Raw genomic sequence first — 24,172 nt, forward strand, 5'->3', positions numbered from 1 at the left:
TTTAATGCAACCACCATTCATACTCCAAAAGATCCTCAGTTCCTCCTCAGTAGCATGTTGATAAAACAAAGCATTAAGCAAACTCACAACCCTGGGAATATATTTTTTTTTATTAAGCAGAGAGTTCATCACAGAAGCTGCAACTCTCTCTTTGCATGGATTGATTTTACTATGTTCAGTCATTCAACATTTTAACAAGAGAGCACTAAAAACAAAGTGTGATTCACTGAAGTACAGTCAGTGATTCAACTCTCTCTTTCATCTAATGTATGTGCTACAAATGATTAAGAATAGCCTTTTACTTCTTCCACTGGGACTAATTTGCAGCCTGGTATGCTTTCTCTAGAATTAGCAAGTTTTTAGAAAGTTGATAATGTATTTGCTTCTTTCTTTATCAAGCTTCTATGGCATTGCAATCAGTCAACTTTGATCAGTTTATGAAAATGTGTGTGATAAGAAATAAACTGAATCCATTCTCTAAAAGGGCTATAATGATACTGCACCAATCTCTGCTAATTATCTACCTTCTGGCAATCAAAGAATATTTAAGAAAAAAATTATTCAAAACTGGCAATAATTTTACATAACAACAGTAACTTTTTATGTTCCATATTTTGGGTTAGGGTGAAAAGTGGATCCTTGGCACATGTTTCTACTTGATGTCCTTTGCAGTGAACCCCTTATATCCTGTTTCTATTAGCATGAACTCATGCTCAGTTTTGCACAGGAAGGAAGAAAGACAGGCAGGCAAGCAAGATGACCTGAAACTTCTCTTTGGAGAGTCTATATCTCTTGACATTTTGCCAAGCAAGGAAAAGAAAAGCCTCTGACAAGCCACACAAGAAGCCCAACCAAATTCATAGCAATGATTTCTAATGATTCAGATGCAGACTTAATAAATGGAAGTCTTGAGGCTCGGCAGAAGACAGTTGCGTATAAATTATGGTCTAAATGAATAACAATGACTCCATTTAGTTTCTATGTGCCTGGCCAGGATTACTGTCTACATATGCAAGGAGAAGTTTTGCAGACATTTTACCTTTCAGTCATAGGAACAGATACCCATGAGATACAATGGTATGAGAGATAGATTTTTGATGTGCAAATCAGTTTAGGATTGAAGGAAATCTTGAAAGGAAAATAAAGATATCATAGAATTAATATGAAGTGTCCAGATTGTTGTCCATGAGACCTATAATAGAAGAAAATCTGGAGAGATTTTGTACAATAAATTCATTCGAACTCAAGCTGAACTATCACTTGGCATGATATATGAACTAGATCAGAGAACAAATAATTGACATAGTATGGCTTCTTCACATAAGCCAATGAACCACATAATCTAATCAAATGGCTGGGTTATGTAAAAATGGCTGGGTTATGTAAAAATAGATCATAGAATTAGTTTAGGTTTGTGTTACATAAACTCAGAAACCTGGACAATTCTGTGTGCTCTGAAACTATAGCCACATTTCGTGAACCTGTGAGAAGAGTTACCGAATGCTCTTCTAGCATCCATTTCTTAAGACCTATCCTCATTTGCACTTAAACAAGCCAAAAACAAGCCCTGGCAACAATGTTTTTCAGTGAGTCCTCATGATGTTGCCTTCATATCACCTCCAGCCCATCACTGAGACAGGCTCAACCTGCCCTTAGCTGTATCTGTATTATAGTTTTCTGCTTATTCCAACATCATCCAAGGGCAGCCTCAAAGTATCTAAAATCAATTCAGATTGTATCATATATTATCTTGGAAGGAAGTCAAAATACAAAGATCATAGAATAGGATATAGATTGATGATAAGGACAAGAACAAGGCTGATTGCAGTGCTGCTTCTGCTACTAATGTTGCCATTGCCTCCATGAAATCAGTCTCAGCTGCAGAACACAGAGGAATCTTTGCCAGACACAAGTAACTAAGAGATAGGTCTGCAATCTGCACAATGACAGAATTTTGTCAAGAGAATACGATGGTCATAGCAAACACTCTTTTCCAACAACCCAAGAGAAGGCTTTACACATGGACATCACCAGACGGTCAACACAGAAATCAGATTGACTATGTGCTCTGCAGCCAAAGATGAAGAAGCTCTATACAGTCAGTAAAAACAAGACCAGGAGCTGACTGTGGCTCAGACCATGAGCTTCTTGTTGCAAAGTTTAGGCTTAAAGTGAAGAAAGTAGGGAAAAGCACGCAGCCACTCAGGTATGAACTAAATCATATCCCTGATGAATATACAGTAAAGGTGACAAATAGATTTAAGGAATTAGATCTGATAGACTGAGTGCCTGAAGAACTATGGACAGAGGTTCGCAACATTGTACAAGAGGTAGTAACTAAAACCATCCCAAAGAAAAAGAAATGCAAGAAAGCAAAATGGTTGTCTGAGGAAGATTTGCAAATAGCTGAGGAAAGGAGGGAAGCGAAAGCCAAGGGAGAAAAAGAAAGATACACCCAATTGAATGCAGAATTCCACAGAATAGCTAACAGAGATAAGAATGCCTTCTTAAATGAATAGTGCAAAGAAATAGAAGAAAACAATAGAATAGGGAGGACCAGAGATCTCTTCAAGAAAATTGGAAAGATGAAGGGAACATTTCATGCAAAGATGGACATGATAAAGGACCAAAATGGCAGGGACCTAACAGAGGCAGAAGAGATTAAGAAGAGGTGGAAAAATTACACAGAAGAACTATACAAGTATGAGCTTAACATCCCTGATAACCACGATGAGGTGGTCACTGACCTCAAGCCAGACATCCTAGAATGTGAAGTGAAGTGGGCCTTAGGAAAGCTGAGCAACAACAAAGCTAGTGGAGGTGACAGTATTCCAGCTGAGCTATTCAAAATCTTAAAAGACAATGCAGTAAAAGTGCTACACTCAATTTGCCAGCAAATTTGGAAAACCCAACAGAGGCCACAGGATTGGAAAAGATCAGTTTACATTCCAATTCCAAAGAAAGGCAGTGCCAAAGAATGTTCAAATTATCACACCGTTGCACTCATTTCACATGCTAGTAAAGTTATGCTTAAAATCCTACAAGCTAGATATGTAGGGGTCGGACATGACTTTGCAACTAACAACAACAATGCAATTTGGTGTGCAATTTAAATATGCTGTGCTGATTTGGTTAAAAATTATGATAATAGCGTGTATATTTGCTCAAAGAGGTGGTGTTCTCTCCCTAAAAAAAAGGGAAGCTTAGGGGTCTTTCAGGGAAGAAACCCCTTCCTGCTTTATCCCACTCTTTACCCCAAGCCAAGTCAGAGGCTTGGCTGCATCTGCTTATACCAGCAACAGCGGTAAGTTTCCCTCCCACTAAAATTGGCTTTTTTAAAAAAAAAAGATTTTCATTAAAACAGTAAAAGCGAATACGAACTAAACTCGGAAAAAGGAACAGAAAGAATAAAAAGTGCAAAAAAGAGTTGTCTTTTCAAAAGAAAGCGGCTATATCCCATGGGATGCAACGGATTCACTCCCTTGCACCCAGCAAAAGCGCAACAGCGGATTTCTCCGCTCCGCGTTGCTAACGGCCCGGCGTTCTTCCCACCGCCCACCGGTCCACGCCCCTCCCTCCGGCTCCACCCTCACCGTTCCCTATAGCTCCGCCCCTCCGCCCCAGCCTCGTGTAGGGAAGGTGGATCTCGCGCATCGGGGTCACAGCGGCCGTCACGTGAGGGGGGAAAGGGGGTGTGGTTTATATTCGTCATCTGACTGGCTGCAGCTGCCGGAAATCTCGCGCCTCTAAGAAGTGTGTCCGTAAGGGAGGAGGAGGAGGGGGGGGTGGGAAAGATGGCGACAGAAAGGGAGCCCCCTCCTTTTGGGGACGGCAAGCCGACGGAGTTCGAGGAGCTGGAGGACGGGGAGGACCTTTTTATCAGCACCGTGTCGACCCTGGAGGTAAGGAGGAAGCAGTCGTAGTTTCTCCACTTTTCTCTCTTCTTGGAACTCCTTTATTTTTCTCCCAGAGCAGCTGCTGATGGGTTTGTCATGGCTGTACCTCCTCCGTCCCAAGAGGTTTTGACTTAATTCCTCCCTTCCTCAAACCTGGCTTGCTCCTGCCTCCTCTTTCGCTGCCATTCCCTGGGCTGGGGCTCGCCAACCCTGGGTTATTCCCAGCTGTGAACACTTTCTAAAGCACTAATTTTTTTAATTTAATTTTCCCCCTCTTCGGGGCAAGGACGTATAGCTTACTAAGTGATTTCCTCAAGTAGGTTTGTGTAGTAGTGGCTGCTTCTCCTGGAAAATGAGGTCTCCAATTGCCAGCTGTTTGAGGGTGAGCAATCCTTGCAGTGTCTGGTAGAGAAATTGTCTGTAAAAATGGCTTTCTGTGGATGAAGTGTATACGTTAATATTCCTGAGCTATTTTTGCAGTTTCAAATATTCCTCAGCTGTTAAGTGTCATAACTGTTATTGGGGGGGGGGAGTTGCTAATTGGGGAATAAAGTGTTACTGGAAGATGTTCAAATACTTCTGAAGTTTTGTTGGGAGTTTCATCCGGGGAAATCAATGGATTAACTTTTCAGCTGGTGTGTACATGGTGATGCTATAAATCTGATAAGAAATTGAAGGGGGATAGTATAAAGTGTGCATTTTTCAATATAGGATTTTGTTTATTAGGTAACTAATGTCCTGCACAACTGAGGAAAATTTAATTAGCTCGGGCACCAATTTGTGTATCTTGAATGCAACTCTTAAATTTATTTAGTAAAGGAAGCTTGCTTGTGGCTTGTTTCATGTTAATCTTTATAGGTATAACACAAAATATTTGGAAATCAAAATGCTCTGATTTGTAAACAACTACATTTAGTATCTGTTTGCCATATGTGATAGATAAAAGCATTGTATAGTGAGCCTTCTTCTTGCTGGCTGTTGTTTCCTAAACTTACTTCCACCTTTTTATGCTGAGTCAGTATTTTTTCCCTTGTGAAAAAAATACGCAAAATACGTAATGAAGAAAATATGCTTTTAGAAAATTGAATACAGTACTCCTGCCTTTCTAAACTGCTCAGTTTAAAAATATAACACTATAAACAAGACAACTAGAAATAATTTGTTGGTATTAGATCTAATTATACAGACATTCATATTTCTCATACATTGCAGTTTGACCCTGAAAACTTTGTGGATAAAACTAGCAGCTTTATTGGAACAAAGACTCAAACAGCAGATATAGTGTGTATTTGTATAAAATCAGTGTTTATTGAGTTGACTATTAATGTGAAAGAAATAATTGATAAATGAGGGATTTGATATTTGCAGAATTTGATTTTGTAACTAAATTGTAGGCTTAATTTTCTAGGTAAGAAGTCACAAATTTTTGAGCCCAACAACTCAGTGCATGAGAGATGAATTTGGATCTTTGCTTAAAACCTTTGTTAATATGTTATTATCACAAGTTTTATCTCTACAACTATGGAACACTACTGTTTATCAGAGTATGTTGTACAATATTCTGATACATCTAAGAGCCCTATTTTGTTTCATTGAGTTATTGAAAGTTCAATATTCAAATAACTACAGAATTATAGTAGCTTTAGTTATTTTTTAATAACCATTTCCTCTGAATTTGGTTCCATTTGTTAAGGCAGCATCTCTGTATCCTGCAGGATTAACAAGCATGGGTTGGTGACATCAAAGAGGATATGAAAGTATTAATATCTAAAAGAGCTACACTAGAGTTGCATTGAAAGTATCTTATTAGTTTCTCCTTTCTCAACAGTGTTTCCTCTGTCAGATAATACATAAATGCTCAGATGAATTATCTTCAGCCTAAACACAAAGCCTTGCATGTAATTTAAATCAACACTAATCTCTCCAGGGAAGTTCCCTATTATATATAATCACTCCAGGGAAATCAGTATAGATGTGGAAAATATTTTGGCTTCAGAATTCCTTGTTTTGAGCAACTATAATCTTACGGGTGATCAATACATCTTGCATAGCTTTGGCACGTCTTTTATCTGAACAGCTTATATTTGGCACCCAAAATTTGGTTTATATTTCTTTTTCTGATTATATGTGCCATTGTATATTCAAAAACTGAGTGCTGAATGCTCTGCTGCAGCCATGTCAAACTGCCGGCCCACAGGCTGGGTGCGTCATGCTGAAACCGTGCCCACCCCCTTGCCGGCAGTGGGGGGAAAGTTGCAATACAGTGCATGGCGTCACATGACATCGTGAGTTTGACATGCCTGATCTACTGGTAGATTATGAGTTCACATACTAAAATGAATGGGCAGTAATGGAATCCCTAGCCACAGAATGTTCATGACTTATAGTTTGGTAGCTTTAGTTTGCAGTTGAAATAGTTTTTAATCTTAAACAAGTAAATAAGGGTGACTTGCTGACAAACAAACTGGAGATCAGTTTTTATCTGTCCTGCCCGTCTGATTTCCAACCGCACCTAGCCCTCATAATTGGAGTGACAAATGAAAGAGTGACCCTTCCAGAGTCTGGGGTTTTTTACTCCTTTTGTAATGTATATTTAATAACTAAATGGAACCTCTTTGTTCACAAGTATTGCAATGGCTCTATGGTGCTTATGTTTTAATCACTTATCCTGCTAGAAACTTGTTGAACAGACAAGCCTGATCTATTAGGCCTTATTTTATATCCATGAAATGTTTTAATCTAATGTCCAATTGATATTTAAAATAACTAGACCAACCTAGGCTAGCTCTTTAGGAAATTACATTACTAGCCTTTTATGCTTCATTCATTGGTAACCCATTCTTTAAATTATTTTGCTTCCTTTGGCAGTGTGTAAAACTTGTATTTTGATGTTTTTAAATTTTGTGAATGATAATTAGTGTTAGCCCTGTTGCACAGTCACTTAGAAACCATTTTCTTTTTTTAAGCTTTGAGACTTTAAGCTACTACAATTTACAAATATTTAAAAAATTATATAAATGAATTCAGAAGTTCAGCTGTATTGATATTTAATATAATTGAGCTTTCATATGGTTATAGTTTTTAAAGCTTTTTAAGTTTGGATACACTTGCATCAACCCCTTTTTATTACTTGACAATACTTAATATTTCCTATTGTAGGAGCTTTAAAAGTCAACAACGTTACCACATTTAAATTGGATTAACAAATATGAATTAAATTTTTAGACTGACATTTGAGTGCATACGAATAAACAATACAGTGAATAACACAAAGTGAAAACATTAGCTAAGGTATCCTGCTAAACAATAATTAAAGGTTTCTTAGTGTGTTATTCTACAGCTTTGAGGAAATGGAAAGTGTTGACATGAGTAAATGTGTCCTCTGCTTGTAAACGTTAACAAAAAAATCATAGTGTAAATACTGACTCTTTTTCAACTATTTCTTCCTTTCTCTAGTCAAGTCCTTCATCTCCAGAACCAGCCAGTCTTCCAGCGGAAGACATCAGTACAAACGCAAATGGTCCTAAGCCTACAGAAATCTTATTACATGATGACAGGGAAGATCTTTTTGCTGGTAATTTCTTTCCCATTTTTAAACCAGTTATTTACTAGAAAAACTTTGTGCATGTTTTTTCAATGTATAATTTTAGTGATCTGTTTTGCATCCTTTATCATCATTTAGTTATTATTAAATACATCAGAGCAGTTTTTAACATTTAAATAAAATTGGTCTGAATAACTATAACATTGTAATGGGTAACAAGCAAATGTCTCCTGTGTAAAATTATGACTTATTAAAAGGTCAGGCCTTTGTTAGCCTTAATACGTACTGTTTTCTTTGTATATACTGAATAGAGATTGAAAGATTAAATATTCTTTTTTTTTTGCATATTAACAGCTTCCTATTATGTTTCAACTTGGGAAATCATGCTTTGACCTATGTTTAACAAGGCAAGCCGTTATTCCTATATTCAACCCCTCTTGGTTTAAACTATAACACAGAACATGTTTTATTGAAACTGCTTAGTAACCGAAGCATGAAGGACATAGTTGACTTAAATTAGCTTTATTTGTGCATATGTACTGAAAGGCATGGTTTTGCAAACGACCTTCAAGAAAATGATCAGTTGCATGGCTTTACTACTTTACTTCTCCTACTTTAGTTCTCCTTAGAGCAGAAATTACAACTTGTGGACTTCCCTTTTTTCTTTATCATGTCCTATATTACTATGGAAGAAAATGCAACCAATGAGAGCACATTTCTAAGAATCCCGTAGTATAAATTATGTAACAACTGCTCTTCAAGATCAAGCAATTGATGTATTTCATCTTTATGGTATTTTGTTCTTTAAGGCAGAATATATTCAAGGTTACACACATATAAGAAGCTTGTTCACATGGCTACTTATACAATTGAGTATTTCTATTCAGTTGCTTTTAGCATTTTTATTAAGTTGCTAGTTCTATTCAGTTGCTTTTAGGGGAAGTTTGATGCTAATTTCTAGATAAGTTACATTGATTATTTAACTTGGATTGTGACCTCTAGCAGACTAAATAACTGCAAGTATTTCAAGAACCAGTGTAGAATTCCTTGAGAGTTGGGAACAGCTACTTACAAATATAAACAGTGCTTGTTTAAAAATGTGAAATGTTTGCTCTAGCCACACCTTATTCGTGCTTTTTCATAAGGTATCAATTTTTCATTGAAAAACAGTGCAGAAAAATCTATGACTAAGTAAAAATCAAATTCCGTACAGTCTTGATTGATCTTGAAAAGCTAATGTTGTTTGTGTTCATAGGATGGACAGGAAATGCCAAGACTGTGGACAAGATTGGTAAATTTAAAAAAAGGATAAGGCAGTGGCAAACCATTTATTATTATCTAGCAATGACTAATGAAGTTACCAGAAGCTAATTTAGAGATTACTATTGCAAGCCAAAAGAACAATGTTACTTCAGCCTTTCCTTTGTTCAGACCTGTGAAAGTTGTAAATGCAAGCATTGGTCATAAAGTTTTTCATCACCATTACAACTGTGAACGGTTACTAAACAAGGCAGTCACTAAACAAGGACTACTTGTATTTTTTATTATGATATTACATTCCTTATCAATAGCTTAATATTTATTTAAAACAGCTTTATGATTAATTATAACAATCATAGTGGTATAAAAATATATTGGATCAGCAGCCTTTTTCTTGCACACCATCCAAGCAGCTCTCTGTTTGTAAGATACTTGGAATGTCCTAAATCCAAGGACATGTAGAATATATCCACTCTAAGGTGCTTTAAGATTTTATCACTAAAGTAGTATGTTATGCTCAATTGTTAGTTAAAATATTTAACAATTTGACAACTATATTTGATTATATACATTTTAAATGAATTAAATTTATTTGATATATATTATTCATTTCTCTTATCTGATCTCTTCATGATGTAGATGTATCTATTAAAAACAGAGGAATGTTATAATTTATATTAATAATGGCTGGAATTATGGCTTAACCTTTGCTAAGAGCAGCTTGTAGAAAAAACAAGTGATTAAACTATCTCTGTGTCATCTACTTGTCCCTGGAAGCCCACCAGGCTTACAGGCAGTAGTTGGACTAAGTACAAGTTTCATTCTCTTACTTTGTCTTTCCCCCAAATTTGTATTTGAATGATGGATGATAATAAGAAGTGTATTCAGCATGGCTTCCATTCCTTTTAATAGTATGCTGATTATTTTTGCAATTGATCATAATTTGCATTAACAGATAGGTTTCTGTTACTTGTAACTACACATTACCGAATATGTTACAAATATTAATCATGCAATACATAATTTAAATTAAGCTTGCTCTGAATTCGACTTTTCACAATAATACTGAGTATCAGTGACCTTTACAGGAGTAAATGAAAGATACTTTCAGAAGATAAATCTTTCTCATGTGTAAAAATATTCAGGATAATGGGTGAATGGTTCTGTTTTTTGTCTAGAAGCAACAGAAGAAGTTTCTTTGGATAGTCCAGAAAGGGAACCAATACTTTCTTCAGAATCTACTCCAGCTATAACTCCTGTTACCCCAACAACACTAATAGCACCAAGAATGGAATCAAAAACAGTAGTGGCCCCTGTGGATTTTGACAGATGCAGAGAAGAGGTATTAATGTAGTTAATAAGGCAATTATCAAACTGGGTACACAATTTATAGTCAAAGTAAATGTGAATAAATTGGCAGTTTCCACAATAAAATCCTCTAGCAATAAAGAAATAGTTAACTTGCTTTAGAAATTGATATTTATTCTTACAACAAATGTATGTATGGGACTGGTTTTACAATTCCTACAATTGTCATTTCTACAGGGAATGCTGTCTTGTTTTATATTAATTAGATATAAGTAGTTGGAGCCTTTTTGAATGAATATTGGGATAAATATTTTAACACAATTGTTATTGCCAATTAAGATCTTGAAAAGCTCTAAATGATTTTGAAATTATCTACTATAGGTTCTCCTGCAAGGAGCTGGACTAGAAGACCTCCAAGGTCCCTTCCATATTCTATTCTATTCTATTCTATTCTATTCTATTCTATTCTATTCTATTCTATTCTATTCTATTCTACTCTACTCTACTCTACTCTACTCTACTCTACTCTACTCTACTCTACTCTACTCTACTCTACTCTACTCTACTCTATTCTATATCCTGACCTTATTCAGAGGTATCTCTAAGTTGGCAGAGACATAGTATTTATTTAGCAAATTTATTTGCTGCCCATTTTGTATCAAATGACTTACAGCATAAAAAATAGAAAAACATTAAAATAATCCACACTAAAATATCAGCAAGTAAAAACATTAACAGATAAAATCAAGGAGACAAGATGGGGTGGGGAGATAGCACTGAGTTTTAACTAGTCAACCACCTCCAGTATGAGGTTCCCCCATTGGGTCCCCAAACCATCTGGCAGAGACAGGTCTTGAGACTCTTTTGAAACATCAGGAGGGTGGGAGCCAATCTCACTTCGAGGGGTAAGATATTCCAGAGGGCAGGTGTCATGGCAGAGAAGGCTCTTCTCCTGGATCTCGCCAGCCAAAATTCCTTGGCTGATGGGATCTGTAGTATGCTCCCTCTGTTGGCACAGTGGGGAAGACCAGTCCCATTGCGGTGAGATGATTCCTCAAATAACCTGGACCCATGCCAGCATTATATCTATTATCCCTATCCTTGTATTTATCCTCCAGTAAGCATGCCCAACTCTGTATATACAAGTTAAATTTTCTATTAAGAACTCACTAGACTGAATATCTACTTTATTCTGAACATAATTTCCTAGTTCAGACACAATCAGGATTTTGGGTTCTTTGCAGCATGCTAAGAACAGAAAAATATGGCAAGATCTTTGGCTGGTCCATATATTATCCATCTTGGTTTATATCAAGAGATTATTTCAGTAAAAATTCCATGAGGTCCTTAGTGTTCTCTGAGTTTGGTTGTTTTCTTATAGATGTTTTATTACCCAACTAGAAAACTTCATCAGTGCTACGAGGGGGTGGGGTTTGCTCTCTCTTTTTATAGAAGTGGCTTGCCCTAACAATGTTGCTGGAATATTCTTGATTAGATACAATTTATTGTTTGCTTGTCTGCGTTGATTAATATGGTAAACATGTACTTAGTTTTATTCAACTCAGTGACTTGACTTTGGCAAACATGGTATTATGAATCTCCAGTTCTCTTTAAACTGGTACAGGTGTTTCAGAATGATGTATCTTGAAAACTGATTTTCATTCAGAGGGAACTTGATTTCTATGAGTAGAGTGGAATTTTAATAATCCATTAAAATATGAGCAAGGCAATAAATAGCATTAATTTAGCTCAAGTTTGGGGTAAATGGCAGTTGATGAGGAAAAGGAAAAGTCTTAACAAAAGTGGGGAAATGGTATTTTTCTCTCAATGTTAAACGTTTAATTTTATATGGATGTGTATACCACAGGATGAAAAAAATGCATTATCATTTCTTTTATCTAAAGTAGAAAATATAAATGTGAAAAGTAATGGTCCTAATAAGAAGCATTGTTTGAAAATGAAAGCTCTAAAGTGAGTTATAGATCTAAAGGGGGAAAAGTACAAAGTTAGTGGCCTGGTTGTTTTTAAATTTTAATGCTTATTCCCTATACCATAAGGTCCTTCATTTTATCAAAAAGCTCTGCAATTCTATCTCTCAACCTTTTTGAGAGTTAAAATACAAATTTAATCTGTTTTAATTAATTCACCTATTTCAGGCATGTCAAACTCGCGACGTCACATGATGTTGCGCGACATATTGGAGCTTTTTCCCCATTGCCAGCAATGGGGTGGGCGTGGTTTTGTTGTGACGCGTCTGGCCCATGGGCCGGCAGTTTGACACCTCTGACCTATTTTTTTAAAAAAGCTCTATGACCACAGAGCTTTGTAGGAAAAGAACCAGATCAATTTGATTTTATTCTGACTTGCGCTTGTTCCACTATGGATCTAGTATGTATCTGCTATAGTATTCCTAAATCTGCTTTATCGGATTGGCTGGTGGAATTATTTCTAATCCTTAGTGATGATCAGAAAAAATATTTCTAGGAATGCCAATATTTTTTGCATTTCTTGTTATAAATAGTTGTATTATATTGGGATAATTTAATCAAATGATTTTTATCAAAATACAAGTAGCCTTTATTTTCAGTGCTAAAAAATGTTTTAATGCTGAGAAATTGTAATCTTTTTTCTATGAAAACTTTTCAGACATAGTTACACAACATTAATCGTATTCACAATGTTCTTCAGAATTAGGAAGGATTGTGCTTTATCTTTTCTAATTTTAATTATTCAAATGCCTGCCTTATTGAAAACCTAGTGAGCTATGGTTTTGATATTTCTCAAACTATAGAGATGCAAGTGTGATGTTTAATCTTTTAGAATTTGTGACTAGACATTAAATTTAGATTATTGGAAAGATTACTTACTGTTTAATATTACATGTGTTTTTTAGATTGAAGAAGAAACAAATGGGGATGCATTTGATATTGAAATTAATGTATCAGATCCAGAAAAAGTTGGTGAGTCTGAAAATGGTTGTATTAAAGAAATTATTTTATAGCTAAATTTGATATATAACTATTTAAGTCACATGTATAAAAACTCTAATGTTAATAGATTATATAAATGGATAACTAAGTTTTTAATAAATATATACCTTTATTCATGTACCATACAGGGGATGGCATGAATGCTTACATGGCATACAGAGTCACTACAAAGGTAACCGTTACATGATAACTAAGCAAATATTTAGTGTTCAGCACTATATAAATGTGGTATATTTACAAATGCCTTTTTCTGTTTTTTTAGACTTCCCTAACTATGTTTCACAAAAATGAATTCTCTGTTAAAAGAAGATTCAGTGATTTTCTTGGTTTGTATGGCAAGTTAGCATCAAAATATCTTCATGTTGGTTACATTGTACCACCAGCTCCAGAAAAGAGTATTGTAGGTAAGTGTGACTAATGAGTAATGATATTCATCTTAGATTGTGAAACTGTTATTCTGACAATAAAAATTGTGTTGCATTATATAAATCTATTTTTACATCTATTTGACACATTTTACTTTTAGAATATGGGTTATTAACCTTAGATCCACAGACACCCCCCCTCAAGAGGTTGTATTTAGATGTCCAGGGGTCTATGCATTTGAATGGGAAATATATAAATATTCTTTATTTTCACTAACCTCTAATCATCACTAAATTACTTATTTAGAAGTTAGAGAAGATAAAGAAAATAGTTACTTTATTGGTTACCTCTGAAACTAAGTTTGTCTTATTGATTAATGGAATAATGAAGTACATATATTACTATGTTACATATTTGTTATTTGTAATATTTTGATAACTGAATTTAAACTTAATAGGTTTCCTTTGCATTATAGTCAATATATACTTGATGTGTTTAAACCCAGTTTTCTGAGAAGGGGTCAATATGTGTCACTGTATTTCCAAAGGGCTCCATTGCACAAGAAGGAAATGAAGCTGGTATGGGGCCAGGTTACCTACAGTACCATCTTACGGCAGGACATCCCACCTGATTAGGCAAAAGAGATACGTAGCGGGCCTGTCAGTTAAAGAATTCTGACTGGCAGGTTCCAGGAAGAGAGTCTTCTCTGCCATTGCTGGCTTTGAAACATTCTGTCCCTAGAGGCGAAGCGGGTGCCCAGTCTCATAGCCTTTCAGAAATGTCTAAAGATCTGGGTCTGTTATCTCACTTGACTTTACAGAAAAGCATAGGCCCCTTCTCTGCCTTTTAATTTTTAATATTAAGTTTTAAGCATCCTTGTCTCATATTTAAATTTTTATCTTCATTTTTTTATTTTTAATATTTTATTTCTATACCAGACAGAGTCCCTGTTTGAAGGAGATGTGCAGTTTCTAAACTTAATAAATAAATAAAGGAGCTCCTGCTTTTGAGATTTTTTTTAAGAAAGAATATGTAAGAACTAAATCAACATATTTTTGAAAGAAAAGTACACTTTATTTGAATGATAAAATGTATTTTCCATGTTCTATTTAGTTGTCCCTTGGTCTTGTAGCATTTAGTTACTTTTTAAATTTTATAGTAAATTGACAAAATATTTAGGTTAATCACTCTGTTAATCACATACTGATAATCAATATGCTGATGATACAGCTTTACATCTCTACCCTGGGCCATAGTGGTGAGACTGTTAAAGTGTCCAGAGTTTGTGGAGATCCAGATTGAATCCTATCAGGATACAATTACTATTTGTCATCAGGGTATTCAGATGTTTCAGTGGTGTGTGTCATTGGGGGGAACCAATAACCCTGAAGAAGTAGGTCTGTGATTTGCGTATCATCCTAGATTCACAGTTCCTACTTGATTAAAAGTTAGAAGCCATAACCAAGTTGGTTGTATGTTAGATTAGCCACCATCTGCAAGCAGTTGGAGCTCTTCCAGAGGGTATTTGAGACTCATTTGCATGTTTTATGTCTTTTATATCTTACTGGATCATACTGTTTGTATTTCTGTAAATTAAGGTTACATGGTAAAAACCCTGGTTATTCTCCCAGGTTTTGGATTAGAATGATGGTTGAGCCCATATGGTTTGTTGTTGGTTAGTCTTTGGATATTATCTTCCATTCAGTTATTTTTTGCTTGATATATTTTATGCTAATGTTTTACTTATAAGCACTTCAGAGTTGCTGTGGGGTTCGGCAGACTCACAACTGAAATTATTTATTTATTTACATCCCACCTTTATTATTTTTACAAGTAACTGAAGGCGGTGAATGTATCCAAAATAACTCCCTCTTCCTATTTTCTCCACATACCAACCCTGTGACATGGGTTGGTGTGAAAGAAAGTGATTGGTCCCCGGTCACCCAGTTGCTTTCATAGCTAAGGTGGGACTAGAGCGCACAGTGCCTTAGCCACTTGACCAAACTGGCGCTCTATATATTTAGAGAGAAAGTGGGTGCACATCTCACGTTATTTTTTGACTTGTAAATTCATGTCATCATTAAACTTTGATGTTCAATAGTTCTTAACTGAAGAAAGCTTATTCATTTTTGTACAAGATAATAAGTGTAAAGTTGTAGAAACAATACTTTCAACCCTTTGGTGAGGTGTTCAAATTAATCAAGGGAATTAGTATCTATACAAATGAACATGAATTCTTTCCCAAGAGAAATGGAATAGACTAATGAGAAACAATACTGTGCATTGATATTCTTGAGAATACTAATACTTGGTTTGAGAAAACTTGAGCAGAATTCTGACTGAAGAGTTTTATTGTTTGGTTATTTGACTGTTTCAGGCTGATTGTTGCATATTTCAAAAATGATTTTGAAGAAGTGTTTTGGACATTGCAAAAGTACAGCACTTTCAATTATCCACTAAGCTGCCTGTTGTTTTTTTTCAAGCTTCAATATAAGTTGAGTCTGAAAAAAGAGCTGCTGCTATTTTAAGAGTCACATTGATTTTTGAGAAGTGCTATACTCCTACCAGGGTCAAAAGCACACTTTCCAATTTGTTTTTGCAGTGTACATAGCCCTAGACCAGGGGTAGACAACCTCAGCTCTTTTATGACTCATGGACTTCAACTCCCAGAATTCCTGAGTCAGCTGACTCAGGAATTCTGAGAGTTGAAGTCCATGAGTCATAAAAGAGCCGAGGTTGCCTACCCCTGCCCTAGACTGTGACTGGCTGTTTTTCTTTTTTGGATTTGAGGAATGTTCTTTGAAATACTCTTTATTTTTCATTGCATATTCAAAAGATGAACATACATTTAAATCCAAATGTTTGTGCTAATTCAGTGATAGCTGAATGAAGCTTTCATCTGAAAAATCCTATTCATGTTTAAAGTTTATCTGACTTTATAATTACAGTTTATTCCAGATAAACAGAAATTAACCTAGACTAAGACTAGTAGGACCAGGCGGAGTCTCTTGGCTAGAGAGCAACTCATTGCAGCTTCTTATCCAGCTGATGGCAAATATGATGGTTGACTTAGTTTGCACAGTCTATTTGATCCCTAGCGTTTTATGCCTCTGAAATGATTTTCCTCAGTTTCTGTATGTGAATGGAAGAGGACAAAAATTAGTTCCTTTTGTTTCACTATACTCCCTCATCTCTTCTATAGGCTACAAAAAGAATAGCCAAAAGCCTGTCCCTTTTAAACCAGTGGGCCCATTTGGAATTTTATATATTCTCCTCAAATGTCTGCAATTTATGAATCAACAATGAAAAAACACCCATTTTCCAGAAGTCTATTTGAATAGAAGTGTCAGTTATCCTTTTAATCTCCCACGTCAGCTTATCTTTTGTTTTTTGGAGGGCAAATGAAATAATTTCTAAATAAAGCCTAAGAGTGCAACTAGTACCATTTATATTTTTGAAGAAAATATAATTATTGAGGCTGCTTTTTTGCTTTGTAGTGTGTTGGCTTTTAACTTTTTTTTTAATTAAAAGGATAAAATCAGGTGAAGCATGGAACCTGGTAGATCTCAAGGAAAATAATTGTTGAGTATGTTAATTTCTGTACTGGACACTAAGTCTTAAAAAGTAAAGTGAAAACATTTGTCTCACATTATTCATCTGAACAATGATGTTTAGGTGAAGGAAAATAATTATCTAAAACTGACCAGCCCAGATCTCTTCACATTACCATAGTACAGTTCATGTAAGTAAATTCATATTTATAGAAGAGAAAAGCATGATGGTCAAATACAATATTAAAATGTATTTTTCTGACCTAGAGGTATTTTATGAATAATTTTGATTAAAATAAGATTTTGCAAAGGTTTTAAAAATTACAGAAACTTAGAAGAAATGCAGAAAGAAAAGTTTTATAAAAAGGGTAAAAGAAAAAATGATGAATAACAAAAAAGAAAGAAAGAAATAAAAAGCAGCTTCAGATCTTCTTTGAAATAGTCACAAATGCAGCAATTACCATCTCCACCCTTCCATATTGCATATCATAGTTCTTCCCATGAGCAAACCTTTTTAATCAATAAATCCCAAAATTAATTCATTTTTATCCATTTTCAGCAAAGACCTATAAAAGGTAGCTGAGTTGTCTCCATAATCAACAAGTCAGTTTAGCTATTTCTGCAAAGTCTGTCATCTTCACAAGGTATTCTATTATTGATGTTTCCCCAGTTTTCCATCTTTGTACATATAACTTTGTGGAAGTTACTATATATGTACCCTTATTAGATTAATATACTGTACATTTAGATATGAACTTGACAAAGTTCAGAATTTCATCAGGTTAAAAAATGAATTTATGTCACTTTTTTCAAAGGCATGACGAAGGTAAAAGTAGGCAAGGAAGATTCTTCCTCTGCAGAATTTGTAGAAAAAAGAAGAGCAGCATTAGAAAGGTAATTGATTATCTGTAGTAGTATTAAATGAGTGTGCAGTGAAGTATACAATTTTATTTGCTTCTCAGCCTATTTAATTTTATATGCTAAACTGTGTAAAAGAAACCGTTCAGGATAAAATCTGAAGTTATTAAATTGTTTATATAATGATGATGACATATTTCAGTATGAATATCAAATAAAAGAGTATATGTATATATTTATCTGTATATAGATATGTAAGACAGTATCTTTTCTCTCAGAAAGGTTGTTTGGCATGCTGAACATAGCTGTAGCTGCTCAGAATCAAATATAATTCAAAATCCAGCATTTCAACATTCAGTCTGTTTTAAATATTGCTTAGATTTTAATGTGGCACCTGGAAAAACTTCAAAAGTTAGTTTACATTGATCTAGATTTCAATTTCTAGGTTTCATTCTTAGGTGCTTCTGCAAGTGACATCCGCTATGAAAGTATTTATGATTTATTCATGAAAGACAGGCCTTTGAATGCCATCCTTCTATGCTATCTTTACCACTATGTATGAAAAAATCATAATGTGTCAAAATGTTTCTATGTCGCAGTTACTTAAGGGAAGCTTTCTTGTTTCCAGGACTTGTTACCAGCATATCAATATTGTAGGACTGATCTTTTGTTTGAGAAATTATCTAGTATCATTGTAACTTCTCAAAGTACTATTTGGCTTCCCCTGGATATCACATTCCAGACTTAATCATTTAAAAAATATTTTCCCACCAATAGAATAGAAAGAATATATGTAGCCTTGTTGATCTCTGAACTTGGTTGTTTGCTTGCAAACGCTTTGTTACCTTCGTAAGATAGTTACTGAACTAGGATCTGAAGAGGTTACCTAATTGGGTAACAAAATGTCTGCTGGCAGACAACTAAATTCAGATAGCATCAAGTGCTTCGCAGTAATACTGTTAAATGTTTTTGGGATATTACTAGAATAATCCACTTTGTCGTGCCCATCTGATGCATGAGTGATATTTTTTTTTGTATTGGAAAAAGACTTTTATATGTCCTGATCTTGTTGTACAATAAAGCTATTCAAAATTGACATACTATAATCCTGGCCATTTCTCGTTTGAAATGCAGCAACTTTCCAACAGCCTAATCTTGTAGATGTGATGATGATGGTGTTGGCATTCCATATTTAGGGCAAGAGGATGGAGGGTCTCCATGACTGTGATCCTAAGAATAATAAAAACTAAAAAATAAATGGGTTTTTTTCTTGAAATTACATTACAGGGATTCTTTGGTGTGGGGGTGAGATTAAGACTGATTTTTGCACAATTAATGGATTATTAATATCTTCATGAAAATATTCTTTAATAACCTAGGAATTGTTATTCAAGGATAGATTCTATTTTCTATATTTGCTGGGCCAGTTTTACTGGATGGATGGGTCTGTCTACATTCAGTCATATATCCATATAATGTAGAAATGATTCTTGTAATATTTTAGTAAATTGTTTGCTACTAAGCGTACAATAAGATAGTAATTTATCAGTTAAAATTCTTACTAAAGGTGTGGGATTATATTGAATATTCATACATTTTTATATAAATACCGTGTTTCCCCCAAAGTAAGGCCTATCCCGAAAATAAGCCCTAGCTTGATTTTTTGGGGTGGGCCTAATATAAGCCCTACCCCAAAAATAGTTTTGGGGCAAGGCACAAACTTAAAAATCAAGCTAGTTCACACACTTAAAAATCAAGTTAGGGTGGGGGTAGGGGTGTGGATTTGCCCTACGTGCCCCCACCCACTTACCTTGCAGCCAGGCCCCTCCTCACTGGCCAATGTCTTCTGCGGCGTCTTCTTCAGCCAGGCCTGTATTTCTCAGTCACAGGCCTTTCCAGAAGGCCTATGCAGCCAAGAACCGAGCTATGGATCCATAGCTCGGTTCTGCAGGACCTCTGCAGCCGAGGACCAAGCTATGGATTGAATCTCGGTAATTGGCTGCATAGGCCTTCTGGAAAGGCCTGACTGCAAAATGCATGCCAGAATGCAGCTGCAGAATGAAGCTGCTCCTTCGGCCCCAGAAGAAGTGGACTGGTTGGGTGGGGCTGTCAGTGCCTGAGGTGAGTATAAAAGACACCCTCCCCCCCAAAAAATAAGACCTGGTGCCTCTTTTGGAGGCAAAATAAAAATACCCGGTCTTATTTTCGTGGAAACACGATATATAAATTGATTATATACATTTTATTGATTATTGGATTGCTCTATAATGGAAGCCATTATTTTAGTTAAGTAATAAAACAATAATAAAATATAAAACTTGATGGTATCCAGGTGTCTTCGGAACAGAACATGAAAAGGATATTTGCCTAATCTACCATATCGGATAGAGTAGGTAAGCCCCAGGTCCCCCACCCTTTTGTGTTACCTTTTAGTGGGACCTAGGAAGTGTGCCTTTTCCGTAGCAGCCCCTGTGGAATGTGCTTTTCCTTAGAGATTTGTCAGGTATCCCTTATCTTAACCTTCCAGAAGGCCTAAAGAGCTGGCTCTTCTCCCAAGTGTAGGTGTAGAGTGAGCTTGGAGTCTGAAGATGGGGATGTTAACTGCATTGATGGAGATTGGTTGTGATGCCTGGGGGGTTTTGTTTTGTTTTGTGTTTCTGTGATATTTAATTCTGTATGTCTATGGAGATTGTCAGTCATCCAGGTCATAGTTATCGCAAAGGTGCTTTTTTTTCACAAGGCAACTGGACTTTCTTGTTTTCCTTCGAAGACATTTCGCTTCTCATCCAAGAAGCTTCTTCAGCTCTGACTGGATGGTGGAGAACCTTTGGGATTTAATTCTGTACTATGGCTATTTGCCAGTCAGAGTTGTGTCTCCTAAGATGGGTGGCCATGTATATCTTTTAAATAAATCAATGTTGGCAATAACATGCATTCTACTGGGAAATCTAGAACAGCTGGTGTGGTAGGGCTTGTTTTCTATAGTGTATAGTAATTTACTTTAGTTGTATTTTCTTATTTGTGGTTCTCACTAAAGTCCTGGATCACACAGATTCCTGTGAATGGGAGCTAATGTCCTAACTAATGTTTAGCAGAAAGGGAGAATAAGAGAGTCTAAATGGTAGAGTCAGCACGCACATTCTTTTTTTGCCACAGGATGGTAAAGATGGAATATATTTATATATTTATTTATTTATCCCATTTATATCCCGCCCTTCTCCGAAGACTCAGGGCGGCTTACAATCTAACAAGCACAAATCAATGTGCTTAGCAATTATTATTGTTTTAATAATATGTTAAACTAATGGTAAATAGTAAATATCATATAGTTGTTCCTATCATAAAATGTTATAGGAATGATCACTGATATATAAGTATAATGTATGACATATTGATCAGATCAGATCCATTAATTTTCCATTTCTAACAAAAATTAGAATTATTAAGCTCCTTCCAGGAGGAACAGCTTCACACATTAGAATAGTTCTGCTCTTTGGTTATTTTTTCATGTAAACTGGAAACTCTAGCTTTTGTCAAATCAACCGCTAGTTTATTCAGTTTTGCCTCCATTCTAGTTCTATATTCCATAAACATGGATCTTTAATTGGTTGTTTTAGTAAAAAGACAAAGGTTGAAAGCTTTTATTGAGACTGAACTGTTCTATATATCTTGGAATTACCTATTTTAATGTAAATTTTAAAATACACTGTTTTCCCCTGACTGTTTTAGTATATATTCATTCTATGTATGGCTTTTTTTTAATACTGTCAAGAATACTAAATGTTTTCTAACTTTTAAAATTGTAGGTACCTACAGCGAACAGTAAAACATCCAACCTTATTACAAGATCCTGATTTAAGACAGTTCTTGGAATGTTCTGAGGTATTTAATTCTATTTTCCCAGTTATGTAGTTTTACATATTAAGTACCAAACATTTATATGTGGCCATCTGGTTTTGTGCATTACTGCAGTTCTGTTAACAAACTTCCATTATTTAAAGCTAGGGCAAGTGAAACCCTCTTTTCTTACTGGAATTCGATAAATAATCTGATTAACTCTGCAAACACGATTGTGTCTCTGTTTCAAAATGTTGTTATCAGATTACATCTTTGTATTACAAGAACAAAAAAGCTTGCAATCATTTAATTCCCTGGTAGAGGACTTCAGTCACCAGTGCTGTCAGTTTGACACTTTTCATTTAAAAGTAGAAAATTATCTTCAGAAAATTTTCTCGCTGGATTAATATACAGCTGGTGTAACTTTCCTGCTGATAAATGTGAACAGATTTCCAAATAGTTCAGTCTGTCCTAGGATGGTACTCTAAGGCCTAACAAGCTGCTGTTTGACAAAAGAACATGCTGGAACTTTTGCTGGTTATTAACTTACCATGTTAACTGTGTCAACTTGATCCGGGATCCTAAACCCTTTTTCTTGCCCTTCAAAGAAATTTGTCTATTGTGACTTCTACGTATAAATGTATAACTAAACTCTTTTAATAATATCCCTAGAGAGGTTTTAATAGTTCTGCAGCCAACTGTCTCTATTCTCTCTGTGTCTTTTTCTGTGTCTTATGTGGGTGCAGGGGAAAACAAATCATCTACGGAAAGGTGCATGTACATAATCAGATTTGAAGTTAGTCTTCCCATACGTAATTAAACACAGTAGCTCATAAGAATCGTGTATGTGTGTATTAACATAAGATACATTATATCCTAGTTATATGTTAGTGCTTGGAATACCTTGATCGACAAAAAAAAGTTGTCAGTGCATTTGTTATGTGGAAGCAGTAGCCTAGTATTGCCCTTAAAAGCTCTACTGCTCTTGGTAGCCAGTTAAAGCATTTGGCGGCAGGGTAACAAGTTTTGACAAATGGTCTCTGTGTTCCATCTAAATGTAAAGGTGCAGAAGAAAAGCAAATTGAAAGTCTATTTTTTTAAGTTTTCCTCTGAGGATGTAAAAGTAGTAAATTTAAGAAATTAGGTTCCACTATATTGAAATGTATGAGGGGGAAGAAAACACTACATCCTTTTCAGTCCCTTTGGTGCCCAGTTAAACCTCCAGCCTTTTAACCAGTTTGTTTGCCCTTATTTGTCATTCAATTCCAGCTGCCGAGAGCAGTTAATACCCAGGCTCTGAGTGGAGCAGGAATATTGAGGATGGTAAACAAGGCTGCCGACGCTGTCAACAAAATGACGATCAAGATGAATGAATCGGATGCAGTAAGAGCTGATTTTTCAACTTGAATAATGAGATGAATTAATGAGGTTCAACAGTTGCATTTTAAAACCATAGGAGTAGAAAATGGGATATTAATTTACTTATTGGCTTGGTTTCTCAATTGTATCAGTTGACCACCTGTTTATACTGAGTTAATTTCTTGCCTTAGGAAGGGAATTGTAGTTTGCAATATAGCATATATTGTAAAGGTTTGTTTGTGTTTTTTTTTCATTTTGCCAGTGGTTTGAGGAAAAGCAACAACAATTTGAGAATCTCGATCAGCAACTTCGGAAACTTCATGGTAGTGTAGAAGCCTTGGTCTGTCACAGAAAAGGTAGATATATTAATCAGATTTTTACTTTTTTATAAGTTAAATATGAATTAATGTTTCTAAAAACTTTTGTGATCAGAAGCCTTAAATAATTTCAGGACAAGAAACTAGCTAAAAGTTGAACTATGCAGTATACAATACATCTCATGCAAAAATGATTCTTAGAAACTGGGAAATCATTTTTTCAGTGGATATTTCTTACCAAATAATTTCAGTTTGTAATGTAACTGAAAGCTTGGGATTCTTAGACAGTGTTCTGCTTATAAAAACATTAATCCTGCATTAAGCAGATTAATTGAATATCTCCTTTTGCAGCCTACTTACCGTATATACTTGAGTATAAGCCGAATTTTTCAGCCCACTTTTTGGGCTGAAAAACTCCACTTCGGCTTATACTCCAGTCAACAAAAAAATTTTACCGAGGACTTGCGCGCGGCCGAGGCTTTGGTGCTTCCCTCCAGAGGAAGAAGGCGCTGGATGCGGCCGGCTCTGCGGGGAAGGGGGAGTGGCGGCGGGGGCGACGGAAAAGCCGCAAAAACGGTAGGAGAGATGCTGACTGGCGGCGGCCTCGGAGGAGGCGGAGGGGGAGGAGGGAGGGAAGGGTGACCGGGCGGGGGAGGGGGGGGTGAGCCAGAAGGAAAAGGGAAAGTCATCCCGCAGAGCGGTTGCGAAAAGAGGGAGGAGATAAGCCAGCCCGGTACCTGGATCCGCTTCCTGTGTCTCCTCTGCTCTGCCATGATGTCCCCGTTTTGGTCTCCTGGTGACGTGGGGCTGAGCCGGAAAAGGGGGAGGGGGAGACCGAGGGAGGGAGGAAAGAAGAGAGAGAGAGAGACGAGCCAGCGTCAGCCAG

General features: G+C 35.9%; 1 protein-coding gene across 2 annotated transcripts in view; it reads left to right on the forward strand.

Annotated features, from left to right (window-relative positions):
- Positions 1 to 3,713: 3,713 nt before the first annotated feature.
- Positions 3,714 to 24,172, forward strand: part of SNX2 (sorting nexin 2) — a gene marked incomplete at its 3' end in the record, with an annotated part of 30,196 nt that continues 9,737 nt past the window's right edge. For both annotated transcript variants that reach the window (XR_014025635.1, XM_081321316.1), the window contains exons 1-10: positions 3,714 to 3,902; positions 7,353 to 7,470; positions 9,879 to 10,042; positions 12,902 to 12,968; positions 13,127 to 13,170; positions 13,261 to 13,402; positions 17,731 to 17,809; positions 21,580 to 21,655; positions 22,880 to 22,993; positions 23,232 to 23,325. Coding sequence is in view for 1 of the 2 variants with exons in the window: in XM_081321316.1 (XP_081177442.1) it covers positions 3,795 to 3,902; positions 7,353 to 7,470; positions 9,879 to 10,042; positions 12,902 to 12,968; positions 13,127 to 13,170; positions 13,261 to 13,402; positions 17,731 to 17,809; positions 21,580 to 21,655; positions 22,880 to 22,993; positions 23,232 to 23,325 (1,006 nt within the window). The remainder of the gene's footprint in view (positions 3,903 to 7,352; positions 7,471 to 9,878; positions 10,043 to 12,901; positions 12,969 to 13,126; positions 13,171 to 13,260; positions 13,403 to 17,730; positions 17,810 to 21,579; positions 21,656 to 22,879; positions 22,994 to 23,231; positions 23,326 to 24,172) is intronic.

This window comes from Vipera berus (assembly GCF_964194415.1).
Source record: "Vipera berus genome assembly, chromosome: 2".
NCBI lineage: Eukaryota > Metazoa > Chordata > Lepidosauria > Squamata > Viperidae > Vipera > Vipera berus.